This window comes from Arvicanthis niloticus, chromosome 13 (genome assembly GCF_011762505.2).
Source record: "Arvicanthis niloticus isolate mArvNil1 chromosome 13, mArvNil1.pat.X, whole genome shotgun sequence".
Classification (NCBI taxonomy): Eukaryota; Metazoa; Chordata; class Mammalia; order Rodentia; family Muridae; genus Arvicanthis; species Arvicanthis niloticus.
The window spans coordinates 77181087-77199912 of record NC_047670.1 but is presented as its reverse complement, the minus strand read 5'-3'; the positions used below and the strand labels follow the sequence as shown (position 1 = coordinate 77199912).

The window sequence follows — 18826 nt, the reverse complement described above, 5'->3', positions numbered from 1 at the left end:
TACCCACACCAGCAAAACGCAAGAAAACCCAAGCTTCAAGCTCCAACCCTTCTACCTTACAACCAGACAGAAACACCTAAACTGATGGGTGGATCTCCAGACGCCCCTAAGTGCCTTCAAAGATAAAGAAGCCAAAACCACCAATTTACCCCCTAAACCACCGAACCCCACGGCGGCAGTGGGCCAGGGAGGGAAGGAGAGGGAGCTCATTGCCGCTGCCCTCCACTGCCGGCAGCCACAAGGAAAATCCGAGGCTCTCAGAAAACACAGATGCCCGAAACACCTTCCTCCGTGCTCTACGCGCTGCTCTCCGGGCACCTGGGGACGCTGCTAGTCCTCAGTCGACCGCCAAGAGAAGAACAAGAAACCGATTCTCTTACCTTGTCGCCGCCTCCTCCTTCTCTTGCTGCCGCTGGCGCTTCTGTAAGCTGCTGTCGAGGGCGGGGGCTTAACTCCTCGTGCCCCTCTGGCAGTTAAGTTTATTCCTCTGTTTAGATGGGTGGGGGTTCCTGAGGTACCCCCCCAGCAGTGGTGGGGTGCATCTAGCCCCAGTACCGAAGGCAGTCAGATCCGTCTGCTCCTCAAGATTGCAGTTTGCTCTCTGCCTCTTTCCCTCCTCCAGTCACCTTTAAATGCATCTTTTACTGCAGTACCACATTATATTTGCAGATCATAAAATCCACCTCTCGCGCGCACCAAGACCGTCCTGACATTACTGTTTTATGACCTTGACTTATTGTGGTCACCTGGATAATATTTAAATCAACGTTATGGTCTCTCACTTACATTAAACCCGCCAAGAGACATTCTGGAAAGGCTGTAGGAGATGAGTCAAACACAAAACACACACATATCCACACACTCAGTGTTTTGGGGGAGGGGGTGTCGCTAAGAAAAAAAAGCCACTAAAAACAAAAAACCATCCATTTGAGGATTAAGATTCCGGAAATTTATTAGGATTTTTTTCTCCATTAAGGAAGCTACATGCAGAGGATACAACATACAGAATATCTTTAAATAACACAACTCCCAGACAGGAGCAGGACAACTTGGGGGGGGGTGGAATTTGTTTTTACTTTGCTATGCTCTATTTTTAATTTTTTTGTTCTTCTGGATGGAATTTCTGAAATGTTAGGATAAGAGAGATACAGTGTGTTGGGAAGGTGGGGTGGGGAGAAAAGCAGAAAGCAGTACAAACAGTACAAGTACTTGAAGCATATTCTCAGAGCCATTGGGAGGGAAAGGCAGAGGAAGGGTTCAGTCTAGACACTGGATGCTATGACAAACACACGAATACTAGCCGAACTTTCAAGACTATTATTCTAAGGGGGAAATCCAGCAAGGAGGGAACAATTCTAACTGTGCTCTACGAGGTTACAGGCCCTCTCTGTTTGATTTTTCCCCCTTTCTTTCCCCTATAATCGAGTGGATTTGACCTCAACTTTGCAGGGAGAGCAGAATGCAGTATGTGAGTGCATGGGTGACTGAGGAGTTGACACACACACGGCCACACTACCACCCCATCTAATGAGGGCACGCACAACACCCCAAAACCCAGCACCCCATTTTCATGCTTTATGTGGAAGCATCCTCGAAGCAAGAACCATAGGTCCCTTGGAAGGAGAGTCTGAGGTTTTTGCCTTTTTTTTTTTTTTTGCAGGCGAGTTGCATTTATACTCAGGGAGGGAAAAAAAATATATCACCAGGCACAAAGGGAGGAGGGGCGGGGAAAGGAGAGAAGGGGAGGGGGAGGAGATGACGCTGGCTCAGGTGAAATTAAAATTGGAGGTCAGTTCCCGGATCCGATTCTCTCGGTTCATTTTCTTGAGTTTCATTCTGCGATTTTGAAACCAGATTTTGACTTGTCTGTCTGTAAGGTTAATGGTCTTGCTAATCTCCAGGCGGCGCTCTCGCGTCAAATACATATTGAACAGAAATTCTTTCTCCAATTCCAGCGTCTGGTGTTTAGTATAGGGGCACCTCTTCTTCCTTCCGCTCTTTGCTGTCAGCCAATTTCCTGTGGTGTTTTCTGCCTTTATCTCCTCTGTTAAAAATAACATTATTTACATAAGTATCCCAGGAAGGAGCAAGACCTCGGTATAGCCTGCTTGGGCAGAGGGTGGCTAAAGAAGCAGAAGGAAACTGCTCTAGCCTCACAGGCCTAGGGGCTAGTTCTCTTGGGCTTTTGAAATTTTTTAGGGGTCTATACTCACAGGAAAGAAACATAAGAGGCTTTTATGTTCAAAACCTTTGCTAAATTTAAATTAGTCAATCCCACCTTATTCTGACGGATTCTGAATGCCTTCCCTGATCCTAGTGGAAAACGTCTCCAAGCTTTCTCTCACTCTGTTCTGCTTCAGCTCTGGAAAAATGCAGCCAGCCAGAAAAAGCATCTTCAATGCAGAGGCTGCCCCACAGCTCAGAGTCATTTCCCAGAGAGCTTAAATTCCTTTCATCTCTGTGGAGAAATTCTGTCCCTGTCTCTGGAATTCCTGCACTAGATCCTAACTCTTATTCTCACCTGAATTTCCACAGGATTTACTGTTCTGTTAGAGCTTCCCTTTGCTATCTGAGTCAAGGAAACCTGTCTGAGCAGCAGAGGTCAGGGGTAACAGCTCTGAGGCATGCTCAGATAACTTCCTCTGATGAGAGAGCTTAAGGTTAAGGAAGGCAGACATCCTAAGGTAGTGTTGTCCTCTAGAGTCTATGAGTAGATAGATTTCAAATACACACACACTTATATATATCTACATACACAGGAGGGTTGTGGCTAAATATCTACATGTATAAGAAGATATCATAATATATGTGTTTCTATTGTCTTACTGTTAGCTTCTCTTTCTAATATGTACTCTTGTTAAAAGGAATTAGCCTTGTTCTTCAGGTAACAATATAGAACATGGCCGTCCCTTAAAGAGGGAAAAAGAGAGTCCAAAGACTAGCAAATAACCTTTGCTGACAACCCTGTGTGCACCCTGTTTTCTCTCTTCCTTATGGCAAGAGTGGGCCATAAGTGGGCCTTCTGGGTTCTGGATTTGGTCTGGATTGGTGGGGAGGAGAGCTCCCTAGGGCAACAAGGAAACAGCAGAGGGAAGAAAAGAAAACAGCAAGCTTGAGGCTATATGGTCTAGAAAATATCAGCATCTTTAATTATTCTCAAATCTCTGCACCTGCAGCTTCTTGCAAACTGTTTACGGGCTCTCCCCACATCTAACTCTATCCTGTTTATTTTTTATTGGGGTTGTTGAGTTTTAAGAGGAGGAAAGGAATTACAAGTGGACCTTAGCCAAAAGCTCATTGCCTCTGGCCTGGTGAAAACACCAAAAAAGGGGCGGAGGAAAAGGAGAACACAAAGCATAATCTCTAGGTGTTAGTTTGGGATAGAAAGGCTTAGATTATTGGGGGAACAACAAGGAAAGAAGGGGGAGTCTATCAACGTGGATGTAATTTGGGTTTAGAAGGTAGACTTGTTAACCTTGACTTTGCTTTTTGGTATGGCTAGGACAAAGTTTTTTCTACCTTCCACCCCAGTTCACCTTAGGGTTTATGGCGAAGGAATAAAATTAAACCTTTGCATGACACACGAACCAAAACGACATGTGTGTTATATGGGTGCCTTACTCATTCATCTTCACAAGCATAGCCACGGCCATCTTCTGGTCAAAGTCTCTAAGGACTAACTTACCAAGGCTATCTTTGCAGAGTAGACCCAAGAGGGTAAAGTTCTGCCCCTGTGAGCCAAAAGAGTGGATGTGCATGTGTGCGTGTGTGTGTGTGTGTGTGTGTGTGTGTGTGTGTGTGTGTGTGTGTGTGATACAGGTTGCCATTAGGCATAAGTGTGCAGTTGCATCCATATATAAACCATATACAAAGCACCACACACAAGGTTCAGGCCACCCCAGCCTGTTTCACTCTCAATATTACATCTACTTCTATACCAATAAACCACCTCCATCAACATCACCAGGAGCCAGTTTCTTGGGAAGCAGGTTAATTCCTACCCATTGGGCCTTTTCTGGTGCATTTTGCTCCAACTTTTCAGGGAAAGTCGTTCCCCTCCGCACCACAATCCTGCTCCTGTTTCAAATTCTGATTTCCTCCCCCAGATTACAGCAAAGGATCCTGAAAGCCCTCAGTTACAGAAGAAATGAATCTTGAACCCTGAGCTTGAACTCTGACTGAGCATTGAACCAAAAATCACACAGAAATCCAACCAATGCCTCACTCATTCTCAGGAGTAAACCGCTTGCCACGCACACAAAACATTTCCAACCACTCATTTATAAGCTGCTCTTAAAAACCATCGGGGGGGGGGAACATAACCAGAAAAAATATAGAAAAGGAAAAAAATTAAGAGACCACAGAGTGAGAGGAAGAAGAAGAAGAAGAAGAAGAAGAAGAAGAAGAAGAAGAAGAAGAAGAAGAAGAAGAAGAAGAAGAAGAAGAAGAAGAAGAAGAAGAAGAAGAAGAAGAAGAAGAAGAAAAAGCAGGGAAAAAATTTCCAAATTTCCAACGCCCTAATCCAAATCCATCCTCAAGCCAAGCATCTGGAGGAGGGAGGGATGTGGCGAGCAGCCCTTCACCTCCACCTCTTCCGGCCTCAGCCTCTCTGCCCAAGGCTCCTGCCGAGACAGAAATCGCAGGCAGAAACTGCATGCACAAATCCGACCCACAAACAACAAATTGTGTTTCGTAGTAAACATTTTTCCAACTAGGAAAATGCACAGAAGAGACATTATTCATCTCTAAGCCTTCTCTGGTCCCTGGCCTAAGGATCGCCATTTTAAGCTTTTTGTGAGCTTTGACCTGAGCTGGGGACATGAGTCCCCAGGACATCCTCACTGAAAAAAGCAAACCAAAGCCATCACGCGCCTAGGAATGGCCACCGATCCGGTGCAGCACAGGGTGCCCGCAAGCTTCCTGTAGTGCGCCCCTCCTCCGCCTATGCACCCAAGGGCCGGGCTGGCCTGGCACCTCCATGTCTCGGTTTACCTTCACTGCTAAATGACAAGCCACCAGCCTGGAGCTCAGCAAACAAGAGCCTCAAGCCCGGATCAATTCAGAACCTTCGAGTCCCTTAGGCCTCTGCTCAACTCTCCTTTATCTTCCTGCCCCAAATCCTGACCACGAAGACCAGCACCCCAAACGTTCCAGCCCGCCCGCCCGCGGCCCAGACGGCCTTACCTTTAGCTTCATTATCCGAGGTGTCTGGGCTGGAGTCTGCAGTCTTGGCCCGTTCCTTTTCACTCTCCGAAGGACTGGCTTTTGGGCCCGCCAGGCTTTGCTCCGTCTTGATCTCGTTGGGACTGGGGGTCTGGCTGTCGGACTTGGGGGTCTCAGGAAAACTCACTTTGCCCCCAAGCTGAGGCGATTCCAGATGTTCGGTGCGCGGGTTGAGACTGGCCCGCTGCTCAAAGGGGGCTTCGAACTCGTTGGCCCCAGCACAGTGGGGCGTTTTGTCCAGCGCGGAATAGCTTGGGCTGGCGCGGTAGTAGCTGGGTACAGGTACCTCGTGCTCCCCAAGGCAAGACTCCGGCAGGGGGTGGGAGTAGAGAGCTGCCTCAGGGCCACTTTTCGCCCGCTTCTCTGCACTGTACATGCAGCAGACATTCTCCTCCTTGACACTAGGTGGGTAGGAACAGGAGGACAGAGGCCTGCCAACAGGTTGTTCCAGGCGGTAGGAGGCTTTGGGGTCGCCCCAGGAGTCCAGCTGCGAGAGGTAGGACGGGTAGGTGTTGAGGGCCAGGTTTGGGCTGCCTCCCTCGTCCCTCTTGGAGAGAGAGGGCGCAAGCCCGCAGCCCCTCATCACCCCGCAGTTGAAGTCACTCCCAGATTGCATATACATTCCTGCGTTACGGTTATAGCGCTCTCCTCCTCCCGGCGCAGCCAAGGGCTCCGCATACGAGTTCGGAGTTACATTGCGAGGGCATGTCATTTTCAGAGAGAGGGGTTTTTAAGGAGCAATACTACAGCGGAGGAGCTGACATCTTTTTTCCCCCATCCGGGAAGGGGGGGGAGGTTGGAGGGGCGGGAGGAAAAAGAAGGGGAGGGGGGAAATATCAGCTCCATAATTATCCGCGCATTCGGTCCTCACCATGTGACGGCTAGACCAATGGGATTTGAAAATGGCCTTGATGATTCAGACGGCCGTGACGTCAGCGGGGTCAAGTTGTCGGCAGGCGGAGCGCTCAGCGTGGAGTAACAGCGCCACCTAGCAGCTGCCTCGGGGTAGGGGCACCGGAGCCCTTCCTGGCGAACAAAGGAAGCGCCCCCCGGGCTGCAGGGGCGGTGGGGTAGTGGTGGGGTTGTAGTGGGGTGGGTGGAGGGACATGGGGCTGTTCTGGGAAGAGTGGGACTTGTTTACTAGAGAGTCAGCCTGTAGCTCCTGGGGAGAGAGGGGTGGAGAGGGGAAAAATGCGGGACAGAGTAAGGCAACCGGGGCTCAAAACAGTCAAATCAAAGTAAAAGGTCAAGACAAGATTCAGGTACTCTTTTCCCTATCTTCACCTTCCACTTTCTTCACCCCCGATATTCCCTTTTCTTCTCTTGGGTTGGCAGCCGGGTAATGTTTTGGGGGAGATGGGCGGGATCTTCAGTGGGCTTACGGTAGAAGAGAAAGTTAAGAATCAAAAGCAAGCTGAAGTTTCTGTTCTCCTGTCCCCTGGTTCCTTCGGCTTGGCCCTTGGGTCTGGGCTCTCCCGACAGTAGGTTTTGGAGGTTGGTCGAGTTCCAAGTTCGCCTTGGGTGCTAACTGGGAGTCTCCAGTGTCTGGAATGGGCCCGGGGCCGTGTCACAGTTACTTAAGAGATTCTGGGCAAAGGAGGATCCCGGTGGGCCTAAGGATCAGTGCAGGAGGAAGCTGGAGATTAGAGGTACCCTCTCCCCAACCTTAGAGTTGCAGTCTGGGCCTTACTGAATGAGCAGCTCCGGCTTTGCCCTTAGAGGAGGTTTGGTAGGCTGCTTTGCTCCATGTCCCGGCAGCCCTCTTTTCCCGCTTGACCTTGTCCCTACTTTAAAAAGGAATATTCCCGGAGAGAAAGCTCGAACCTTCAGGCCTTGGTTGGGTGGGAGGAATGCTTATCCACACGGGAAAGGCGCACAAGAAACAATTAAACGCCATCCTTTTTAAGCGATTGGGCTGGAGGTTTTTGTTTTGTTTTGTTCTGTTTTTTAAAGAAGAGGAGCAGTCTATTTTTTTGTGTGCTTACTAAAGGGGAGAAGTACGGGGGGGTTGGGGGGGGTTTAGGAGGGATGTGTGTTTGAAATAGTTCGTTAGATTTCTCCATCACTTTTCTTCCAAAGCGAACTAAACTCTCCACCCCTTCCTCAGGAAACGGAATCCGGAGAATAACTTGTCTTTCCGGTAGCCCCGCATTTTTCCCTGGGCAGAGGCTGTGGGCTTTCCATTTTCCGAAAGACCAGAGCCTGGCTGGGAAAGGATTCCAGGGCCGAGCTCCCTGGCGTGGATGAGTGAAGAAGCTGGACCGATTCCTGGAGGCCCTAGCCAGCTAGGATGGAAGATTACTAAGGAAAGATTTGCCCCGATTTCCCCCAACCAGGGGTGGAGAAGAAGACCCAGGGGTGCCTTAATTCCGGGGGTGGGAAATCTGTGGAGAGTGCTGCCGGCAGGAGAGATTTGAAATAGTTTTGTGTTTTCATTTGCAGAGGTCGCCCTGGCTTCAGCCTGAGTGTTATTCAGGGCAAGGTTAGGCTGTTTAGGCCCCAGACCAGACTTGGGACAGTCCCCAGCAGCAGTCAGTCTAGGGAGCCATTTGTCCCCCTGCCCATCCCGCGGGAAACAGCCGAGACTTTATGACCACTCTGTTTGTATTATCTGCATAAGTCTTTACCCACGAGTTTGATCGAAACCGTTCCCTTTTACGAGGACCCAAAGAAAATTTCCCGTCATATTTATCAGCTGAGGATAAAAATTTAGTATGGGAACTGATATTTCCTCATTTATGGGACAATGAAATTAAAGACCAAAGCAATTGAGAATTATATGGCTTTGGGGGGCTCCCTCCCCCTCTTTCACATCTCTTTTTATTTTCCTCCATGGTGTGCCTGTCCCTGGAGTCTGTCTTCCCAAAATCCTGCCCATGTCCTCTGTTTGGAGTCTGGTCATGAGGGTCCTTGGTATAACAGCCAGGTGCTGGACTACCTTAGCACTTTCTAGCTTTTATCTCAGTGATAGAAGTCTTAGAAGCTGGGAAAAGGACAGTGTCTCCAACTAGGCCGCGCTGTTTGGTCCAGTTGCAGAGGACAGTGGGATTGGAACCCAGACGGAGAGAAGGTGGTGAGAGTCAGAAAATTCTAGAATAGTCCTCAAACAACATGCTACTAGACAGAAACTGGCTCGCTATCAAAAAAGAAGCAAAGTTACTCAGTTTCTGGGCCTGTCTCCCCTACAAACCAGACCCCCATTCCAAGCCCACTCAACCTCAGCTATGGGAGGGAATGGAGTTGCTTCAGGATTCTTAACATTATTAGTGGAAATAATACCCTCAGGAGAAAAGCTTCCTGCTTCAACTCCCACTTCCTCACAAGAACGAATAGTGTTTAAAGTTGAAATAATTAGAAGTATGATAAACACGGCCCATTAATGAAACAAGAAATCAAATTCATCAGCCTAAGTGGGACCCCCGTTGGGACAAATGTTTGCCTCTAATTACTCAAGATAAACGAAAACCCAGAGCTGTTAAGCAACAGCCCGCTGGCTTGCTCGGACGCGACCGAATAACTTGTTGGCTTTTCCAGGACTTTGGGATCTGTATTAATGGAGGTAAAAGAAAAAAAGTGAAAGCGAAGGCCGGGACAGAGAGCATTTGTGTAGATCCAGGAAAGTCCTGTCTAGCCTGGGTCTCTAGCCCTGCCCCCTTGGGTTCGCCTTTCCCGAGGCCACGAGCAAAGGCAGCTTCCGTCCTATTGTCCGGGCCTGGCGTTCAAAGGCATGCGTGCCGCCTCAGTCACCCGGTCTGCCGCCACAGCCAGGCGCCCGCTGGCCTTACCCAAAGGGTACCCTTGTCAACTGGATAGGGGCCCAGTTGAAAGTCTGAGTTGTGAAAGTTACCCCGGGGTTTTTTGTTTTGTTTTGTTTTGTTTTTTGTTTGTTTGTTTTTGTTTTTTAGGTATCTCCTCAACTTCTCCCAATGCAAACAGCCTTGCACTTAAGCCTCACTCCAGGGTCCTCCTTCTTATCTCGACTAGAGGAAGTGAAAATTCCGGGGACTGCAGGCCAAAGTGGGGCTCAGGCTGTGCCCACGTCTCAATAAATCCCACCCTCCCTAAGAGAAAGCCCAGGGCCCTTTCACTCTTCCCGCCCTGCATCCAGACACTGAAGGGCAGCCCGGCTGAGCTGGATTGGGCCGCTTGGGCCTCCAGATATTTTTGGGTCGGTGAGCAAGGGATCAGAAGAGGGTTCAGGAGTTCCTGGCTGGCTCCAGAAGGGCCCTACAATTCTTCGGAGGCAAATGCCCTAAGGATCCAGGGGAATGGATAGGAATGAAGGTGCCAAATCGCCGGGAAGCACCCTGTTTTCTCCTCTGAAAAAATGTCGGAGTTTCCCTGAGAGGTTAAAGATAATCTGGGAACATCTGAAGATAAAGAGAAAGAGTGTCTCTCCTTGTGGAATAAAAATAATTAAACACAGTTTTAAAATGTGCATGCTGAAACCTCTTCAAGCAAAAAAAAAAAAAAAATGGAAAACAAAATTACATCACTGACTGTTGGGATTTTCTTCTTGTTCTGGAGGCCGAGATTAGTTGTTCTTTTCTCAGATCTTGAAGGAACAATTCTCTTCTAGAACACCAAGCCCTGCCCCACTTGAATTGAGAGCAGGGAAACGCCAAGCAAAATGTGAAAATGTTCAGAGGTCCAAGGGAGAAAGGTTCAAGCAGGTAAAGAGGTGAGAGGCCGAGGACGGATAAAGGGGCTTCTGTTCTACTCCGGATTCTGCTGCTACTCAGGCAAGCAGGGCTGCCAGCGGACTCGCCCTCACATCTAGACATCCTACATACTTACAACCAGAGGCTGTGAAGTATAGCGTCTATCCACATGTCCAGTTTGCATTTAATTGCATGTACACAGCTTCAAACATTCACTTCTACCCAAAGAGCTTCCTGCGGTCCTTGAATTCCGAAGTTCGCTATCCTGTGCCAGACTGACTGCTTCCCGGCCTTTCGGAAACCGACTAGTTATTTAACTTTGCCTATGGAATCGAAAGCAGACCACACACACCCCAGAGAGAATCGTTGGGAGGAGGAGCCCAAAGGGAGGGTGACTTGGGGGGAAGACCCTGGTCCCCACTTTAATGGTTTGTTTCAGTAGGTCAGATTTCCAGTCAGAGTCGACTGTGGTTGGGCTCTCTTACTCCTGAGAGTAAAAAACAGGATCTTCCCTCACTAGCTAAATTTCTTTTTGAAGATCTGTTTGGTTTTGTTGTTGTTTTTCTTCTTTTTTCTTCTCTTTCTTCCTTTCTTTTCTTTTTCATTTTCCAGCTTTCTCTTCTTTTTCTATTTTCTTCTCCTTTTTTCTTTGTAGTTTTCCTTTCTTTCCCCTCAAGATTTTAATTTATTGTTTCCTCATTTTCTTTTTTCTTTATTACAAACTTTATCCTTTGCTTTCTTCAATTTTTTGCTTCTTTTCCCCCCAAGGCTTGCTTATTTTTCTCTGTTGTGCTGGGTTATGTGAGAAGGAAAATGAAAGGTTGGATCCTTCTTATTCCAGTTGCTCCAGGTTGGAGTTGACCTGCCTTCAGGCTCAGCTCAGCTCCTCACAAGGCGAAGTGTAGAACAGTCAGCCAGCAAAGGTGGTCAGGCCTCAGAGTCGCCATTAGAGGGAAGGGAATGCAGACTCAGAAGCACACCTCTCCCCCCACCCTACCCCCAGTCAGCACCAAAGGCTCCTTGATCTTTGAAATGCCTGGCTCCATGTCTTCATTTCATCACACTAAAGAAACTTGGTCCACCAGACCCACAATTAGAGAGAACTTCCCTTATCTTTGTTCTGCCGGAACTGAACACTATATAGACTAAAGCCTAGCTCATTTATGCTCTCAGCACTGGAGATAGGAAAGTGAGAGAGTGAGGCTCTGTCAGAGGGTAGAGGGCAGGTCCAAAGGGTCATATGTAAGTTGGCATTTCAAGGCCATGTCCCTACATAAGTACTTTTGTTCTCTATAAAGGAATCAGGAGGGCTGTATCCCTGCTGGCCGCCATCTCCTTTGATTCTGCAACAACTGCAAGCTCTAGGCAAGAATTCCCTGGCATTTGGATTTCTTTTCTTAAACCCCACAGGCAACAGGGATAGGACTGTGTGTGCAGAAGCCCCCCACCCCCAAATTAAAAGTTTGAGCCAGGATTATAGAACTTCACTACTTCAAGAAATGGGTGGACAGGGTGAGAGAGAAAGAACAGATATGCAGAGAAATCGAGCCTATATCAAAACACGGTGGGATGGGGGAAGGCTTGTTATCCTGCAGACATTTTACAAATGTTGTGGATCTAGAAAGAGTTTCATCTCACACGCATGGTGAATAGGGCTCTCCGGAATGCCTGTGGCTTCTGTTAGCTGGTTATCCCCAAAGCCAGGTCCTGGGTAGACCTCAAGAAGGACTGGCTTGACTTTCAAGCCCTTTTTGCCTTCAGCAAAGAAAAGTACCCTACCCCCTTACACATATGATGAAGCCTTAGGGCTCATCTTTCTTTCCTCTAGAATTCTATCCTGTGGCAAGACCTAAACTAAACCTTTTCTTCTTCTTCTTCAAGGAAGGGGGTGGTGATGGAGAATCTTGTAAAAATTTTATGCCAAACAAAGTTATAAAAACTTCCAGGGCGTTGCCTTTTCTCAAGGTTTATATGAATAATAAAGAGTGTAGTCGCGTGCACACTATACTGGCCAGCTCAGAGCAGGAAGGGTTTAGTAAACAGCGTTATCCATCCCTTGGGCACCAGGAAAACCCCAGGGCTACCCACTTCAGGGAATATTGGCCTAGAGAGAAATTGCTCTACAGATTCCTAAGAGGGGCGGGAGAGTTGGGGTGAGGAAGAAAGAGGCAGTGCCCTTGACTCCCTTGAAGTTCAAAGTTTTTTCTTTGCCTTCTTGAGCAAAGACCTCTCTTTTGTCAGCTTCTCAAGAAATGAGCTCAAGGTAGTTCCTTCCTTTCCGGTTAACTGGTTATGGATAACTCCAACTCTCTTCACTCTCCGGCACCTGGGCTGGGCCGTTCATGCTTTCTCCCCAACCTACCGCCTCCCAGAAGAGCTTTCCAGTCTTTCATTCTGGGAGGCCTGAACCCAGGGGCTTTTCCTCAGAGTTGGGGTGGAAGGCCCACCTTCAAGGTACCTCTGCTTTGCATTTCCCAAGCCGCCTAGGGTCTGAGTGACAAAAGAAACTCCAAATCCAAGCCTACTTCCAGACAATTTCTCATTTCAAGCACCCCTGACTCCCCCTGCACCCCCAAAGCCCATAGTGGAAAGGGGGTGGGGCCCAGAAAGCTCTCTCAGCCCACACCACTTAATACCCTTGTAAACTCCCACGTGCGCTATAAACTTGGATTTTTACAACCAACATTCCTCCTTAGCTCCAGGAAACTTTGAACTCGGCCTCTGGTTTATTTACTTGGGGGGGTGGGGAGCTGAGAAAGGCTGGAGGAAAGGAGGGAAAATGTGGGGCAAAGGGATGATGGGGTGGGGGCGCCTGGGGTGTGTTGGAAGAGCCAAGACCATCCACTGGGGGTTTGTTTACTGTTTAGGACGGAAGCATTTTCTAACACAGGCCAGACTGGGTCGTTAAGGGCGAAATGAAACTGGGTTTAGAGGCTCGGGGACGCTTTATGGCGGCGTCTAGACTGCGATCTTTTGTTCCAGGGCAGCGTTGCGGCTGGAGGGGATTACCCCAAGGGGTTGAGCCCAGAGTGCCCCTGCTAGCAAGGGGGGTTGGACATCCCAGGAGTATGAAGGTGGGTTTGCTTGGGGACTAAAGACCCCTCCCTCTCATCTCTCCTCTTCTCTCCTCCCTCTCCTCTCTTCTTCTTCTTCTTCTTCTTCTTCTTCTTCTTCTTCTTCTTCTTCTTCTCCTCTCTCTCTCTCTCTCTCTCTCTCTCTCTCTCTCTCTCTCTCTCTCACACACACACACACACACACACCCTGGCAGGTTCCTGGACTCAAGTCATTCTTTCATGATAGCTCTCTTCTCATTCACCAGAAATATCTTCTGGAAGAGAGAGTCTTTTCTGAGCTGTATTATTTGTAGAAAAGAGATAAGTCCATGTTCTAAATATTTTTCTCCAAAGTTGGCAGTCTTTTGGAGGCCAATAGTCCCCTTTTAAAATAGTTTATTCTATGCTTGTCTATTTTTATATAGAAAATATGGCCAGCAGGATAACAGTTCCTGGTATAGCTAGATATAATAGATAAATATCACTTCTCAAGAAATGCCCCCATACACAAATACACAGAGGACCCTCAGTTGTATTCCTGTTTACGTTCATTAAATACTGACTGTTCACACACCAGGGGAGAAGAACATAAGCTGGGCACATCAGGTCACATTTGTTCTATGCAGACAAATGCACACAAACTATACTCCTCCTCGTGAGCACACATAAGGATGAACAATAAAATGTTTGTGAGCACACAAAAGCTTGTGAGCCACAATACTCCAAGAGCCACACAGTTACAAATTAGAGATTCAGATACCTAAGCTGCAGAACTCTCTGTCATCAAAACAGAGAGTAATATCTATTACTTGAGACCCAGGGTACTTTTCCCCTTCATCCAACAAAGAAGCATGGGTGAAAACATTGTCTTAGAATTCCATAAGGTCAGAAAGACAGAAGGGAAATGAGAGAATTGGTCCTAAACCTCTTACCACAAATAACAAATCTAAAAATAAATAAATAAATAAATAAAATGATAGATGAGTGTTCTTATTGAAAGAACTGAAAGGATTAGTTAACTTTACATTGAAGAAACACATGCAACAAATACAGACTGGTGTGAAGATTGCCCCATAGGTCACCTCCTTCCCTGGTGCCCTCTTTGCTAATCCCTACAAAACACATCTCTGGAGCTTTTTATTCTGGGACAACCAACATATAAAAGTCAGGGTGGCCCCAGGCTAGGTGTCTGGCTCTGTCTGGAGGAGCCTGACCATTTGGGCCAAAGGGAAGGGGGATGGGCCCCATTTTCCCACCCCTAATGGTCGTGAAGAAGACAGGAGAGGACTGGTTTGGTCTTTTTTTCCCTTCTTTCTTTAAAATTGTATATTAAAGTTCCAATACACCAGAGAGAGAGAGAGAGAGAGAGAGAGAGAGAGAGAGAGAGAATCCTATCCTCAGCTCTACATATTTGACTGCAACAGAGGGAGACATCTGGCAGGAGGGTAGCGGAGCCAAGAAAATTCCTATAAATTTAAATTTGATGATGGTTACAATTAACTCCCCAACAAAAGTGTACTTAAACAGGAAGCATTGCTGGGCATTTGGATGTAGTTTGAGTTGCACGTGAGAAAAAAAGAGTTTAGGACTAACCATAGAATGTCCTCTGCTTCAGAGCTGGAGTAACCCTTGGTTGCCTCTTGCCCTTGCCATTGGAGCTGAGCACCAGTGTCCCCACACTAGCCCGCCTCACCTAAGAAGGCCAGTTTTCAGCAGCAGGCTCTCCCAATCCAATTGTTACTGTCTCCTCCTCCTCCTCCTCCTCCTCCTCCTCCTCCTCCTCCACCACCACCACCACCACCACCACCACCACCACCACCACCACCACCCGTCACCACTACCACCTTGGGAGCACAGGGGGTTTTAAGAGGAGAGGGGGTTAATAAAAAGGTCAAATAAAATCATAATATTGAACAGAATGAAATATCTTTATTTACCACCAAAAAAATTCACAGCAATCCCTCTGAGACAGAAGTAGGGTGGGGATTGCACACATACACACGCACTCACGCACATGGATAGAGGTGGGTGATTAGAATCTCACTCGGGCTCAGCCTCCCTCTTCCTCTCTAGGTAGAGAGACTTATGAAAAATATTTACATAAATGCAGACCCCAGCTAGAGGGAGGTGCCCAACACCATCTTCCTATGCCCCTTCCACCTCAATCCTGTTTCTTTTAAAAGAGGTACGAATAGCACAGACCAGCAATAAATCCGCAGGGGTGGGGGTGGGGCACTGCTAGGGAAAAGGTTAGGACAACTCGATGCACCAGGTAGGAGTTTTCAAAAAGGGTCTACACATTTAGGGCGAGAACAACTAGGCTCAGGCGGGGCCAGGCGCAGTCGGAGGTAGGATTTGGACTTTGCACACCTAACACCAGGTCAAACGCACAGAAATTTCACAGCAAGGCAGGATCACATTTAGCTGACCCCTAACCTAGGGGCAAGGTGGGGTGGGGGAGGGGAGCCTGGGAGGTCTCGCAGACAAGGTGGCTCAGTGGGTCTTTTCACTTGGGCTAGGGAAGACTTGAGTTCAAGGATTGTTCGGCTCTGGCGCCCACTGTGCCCGCCCTCCTCTCACCCAATCCGAGCAGCAAGACTTTGTTGCAAGGTGTATTTTCTTTTAAATAAACAGTCTTGGGGCCTTGGCGCCAACGAGGTCCACTAACCACGGGTCAGACACTTCCCTCATCCCCTTTTCCAGGCCGGGTCTCTGTCCCCTACAGTGAATTAGACCCGAGGCCAAGGAGGTTCTAGAAGGAAGTGCCAGTAACGGCAGTGGGGGGCCAGCCCTGGCCACAGTCCAGTTTTCCACCCGCGGAAAAAAAAGACGAGTTAGAAGATAAAAAATAAAATAAAATAAAATAAATTTCCCACTTTCCCTCCCTCCCACCCCAAAGGGTCAGGTCTGCAGTTACAGCAGCGGATTTCCTGAAAAATACTGCAGCCGGTCTCTGCTCAGTTTTTTTTCTTTCATTCTTCTGTTCTGAAACCAAATTTTCACTTGTCGGTCTGTCAGGTTCAGCATCCGGGACAGCTGCAGCCGCTTCTCTTTGTTGATGTACACGTTGAAGAAAAACTCTCGCTCCAGTTCCCGGATCTGGAATTTCGAATAAGGGCAGCGCTTCTTGCGGGTGCGGGGGGCGTCTGGAGGGAGGGGAAGGGGCAAGTGCGAGGAAAGGGGAGAGAGACACGTGAGACCCCGGGCGACCCCAGCCAACCCCGGCCGCTGAAAGCTCAGCGGCACAACTCCCAGTCCCGCCGCCGGGCAGCCCTCCCTCTAGGCCGGCGGCTCTTCTTCCGTATCCGCTGCGCTGGGGCAAGCCTCGATCCCACTGCCAGATTCACTGAGAACCTGGTTTCCTCTGCCCCTCAGGCCAAAGCCCTAGCAGACAGGGTCTGCGGGTGGAGGAAAACCTGCCTGTGCCAAGTGCTTTCCCAGGGGCGCCCTGTCTGCTCCTGGTCGCTGCCCTTGCCCTCCTAATGCTTCTGCAAATCCAGGATCCCTTCCTCCAGAAATCCGGAGGAAACCGCGGAGAATCGGCGCGAAGAAGTGAGATCAGGAGAGAGCAGTGAGGAATCCGGGAGGAAACTAGCCAGTAGAGGTATCCGGACACCTACGAGCCTCCTGCGGTGCCCTGGCGCCCCGAGACACCCCGCCGCCTGCCTGCCGGGCCTCAAACACAGTCATACTGGGCCTTCCCAGAGGCCCCAGACCCGGGAGAGCCATCGCCACCCTCGCCTGTAGTGCAGGGGAGTTCCGATTCTTTCCCTACTCCCCTGTCACTGCCAAACCCCGGCTGGCCCCGGTTTCTTCTCAAAGACCAGCGAACACGTAATTTGAACATTTTTTAAAAGTCGTTTTAAAAAGAAGCGGAGCGGCCATGGAGAGCTACTCTGGACTCAAGTTCTGCCGCGTCGCTTCTGTCCCTTACCTCTCCCCTTCTCTGGATTTTTCCCAGTCTGTCCCTCGCCCTCCCCTTTCTCCCCCTCCACCCCTCCCCTCCCTCCCAACCCCCCAGCAGCCCGACTCCCCATCCTTTCTTAAACGCTCCTCTAAGTTCACGATCAAAGTTAATATCGCCCGCAATGGTGGCACTTTTAAAAATTTCACAGACCGAGGGAGATAACGGAGGAGGGGGGCTCACCCGGCTTTTCCAAAGAGCCCCTTTCCCTCCCTCCCCACCCCTTCTCCATCGTAAAAAGTCGAGTCGTTGGGAGAGAGGGCTTTGTAGGTTATAATAAAATCCTTTGAATGCTTATAAAACTCCACATAAAATCGGACTGACCCAAAACACGAGGCTGTCCGCGCTCCCCTGGCCTCCCCCCCCCCCATCCCTCCCTCTTCGCTCCCTCCCTCGCTGCCCTCGGGTTCCCGGCCGCTGCTACCTACTGGGGGCGGCTCCCTTGGCCGGCTCCTTGGTCGCCGAGTGGGAAGAACCAGATGAGCTGGGATTCGTGTTCTCCTCCTCGGCCTCGGCCTCAGCACCAGCCTCTGCCCGGGACGCAAGTCCCGTGGCTGGGGGCGCCTCAGGCTCCCCCTTGGCCTCGCCCTTGCCGGAGCAGGGGGGCTCGGAGGGCGCATCTCCGCCACCGCAGTAGGCGTTGTCGAAGAAGCGGTCGAAGGCTTGGGGCAAGACGCTGTTCTTGTTGACTGAGGAGTAGAAGCCGGCTGGGGCCGCGTGCGGGGCGCTGGGGTGGTGGTGGCCGCCGTAGGAACCTTCATTTTTCATGAGGATCTCAGTGACTGTGGAAGGAGGCAGGCACTCCCGGTGCATAAGCTCGTCGGCCGCCGCATAACAAGACGAGTAGCTGTTCCGATGGTGCCACTTCCCGGACGGTTCCAGGCCGTAGGAGACCTCCCGGACTGGGGGCACTTGGGCTGAGTAGGGATAAGAAATCTGACGAGAGGGGGCCTGGGGCAGGAAGGAAGAGACGGTGGAGAACTCGGGCACGTAGTAAGTGCAACTGGGCAGATAGAGGTTGGAGGTGCAGCTCCCTCGCTCGCCGAAGTCAGCGCCCCTCTCCTTGCGCGAAGGCGAGCAGAAGTTGCCCAGGTTGACCGAGTTAAACATCGTTCTCTTCTCCTGCCTCCTCCGGCTGGAGGTTTTGGACCCGATCTAGCGAGGGGGGAAATTTTGGGAAGGCGAGATGACGCGTTATCCGTCTTAGTCTCTCTCCCCGAGCACGTGATCCAAAGTAGATATTGTCATATATCAGTTCGGAGCACTTCGCAGACGTAGGAGGGGTTCTCTCTTAGGTAAGATCGGGGACGTTGAGGCGATTGGTTTGCAAACACCGCAGAAACATTATGAAAATCAATTGCAGATTTGTATTCGTTTTTCTCTCGTCACTCCCCTCCTCTCCATTCCACAGAGCGAGCAAAGGAGGAGAGAGAGAGAGAGAGAGAGAGAGAGAGAGAGAGAGAGAGAGAGAGAGAGTTGGGGTGGGGTGGGGTGGGCGGTGGGATGGGCGGGGGCGGTGGCTGGGAGGGGGTAATTGTATTTTTTTTTTTTTTTTTTTTTTTTTTTAGCTGCTGCTCTTTTCCCCCTAGGATTGGGGAAAGGAGAAGGGTTTTCCGTTTAGGGATATTGGTCTCTTCCTTATTACATGCTGGGAGTAAGAGGAAAGGCCTTTTCCTACCTGATTTCCCCAGAAATATTGGATGCTTCCCCTCAAGTCTCAGGGACTCTTACCCCTCTACCTGAAGAATCAGAGCTTCTTCACAAGAAGTCCTTTATATTATTTTCCTGGCCAGTGTCGGGCGAGCTCCCTTATAGGACAGGTTCCCAGGAAGAGTGTAAGAAGTTTCCCAAAGGTGAAGCAGCCTAGCTATGAGCCAGTGTCCCAACTTTGTCTAGCTTGCTGTGCTGCCGCTGGCTAGGGACTC

The 18826-nt window shown here is 49.5% G+C and overlaps 2 protein-coding genes across 3 annotated transcripts; both read right to left on the bottom strand.

The window, feature by feature from the left end:
- Nucleotides 1-1633: 1633 nt before the first annotated feature.
- On the bottom strand, nucleotides 1634-6049 carry Hoxc10 (homeobox C10). The gene is made up of 2 exons (XM_034516013.2): nucleotides 5185-6049; nucleotides 1634-2044 (listed from the first exon to the last, which is right to left on the bottom strand). Exons 1-2 carry the CDS (start codon nucleotides 5933-5935, stop codon nucleotides 1767-1769), a joined length of 1029 nt encoding a protein of 342 aa, XP_034371904.1. The 5' UTR covers nucleotides 5936-6049; the 3' UTR covers nucleotides 1634-1766.
- Nucleotides 6050-15843: 9794 nt separating this feature from the next.
- Hoxc11 (homeobox C11) lies at nucleotides 15844-18288 on the bottom strand. Of its 2 annotated transcripts, none has more exons than XM_034516945.2 (2): nucleotides 17330-18288; nucleotides 15844-16083 (listed from the first exon to the last, which is right to left on the bottom strand). In XM_034516945.2, the coding sequence occupies exons 1-2, from the start codon at nucleotides 18009-18011 to the stop codon at nucleotides 15851-15853; spliced, it is 915 nt and encodes a 304-aa protein (XP_034372836.1). In that variant the 5' UTR covers nucleotides 18012-18288; the 3' UTR covers nucleotides 15844-15850. The 2 variants fall into 2 exon arrangements, 1 of the variants encoding a protein (XP_034372836.1); XR_013103589.1 differs by lacking the exon at nucleotides 17330-18288 and adding an exon at nucleotides 16358-16872 and having other exon boundaries at nucleotides 15942-16083.
- Nucleotides 18289-18826: the final 538 nt, after the last annotated feature.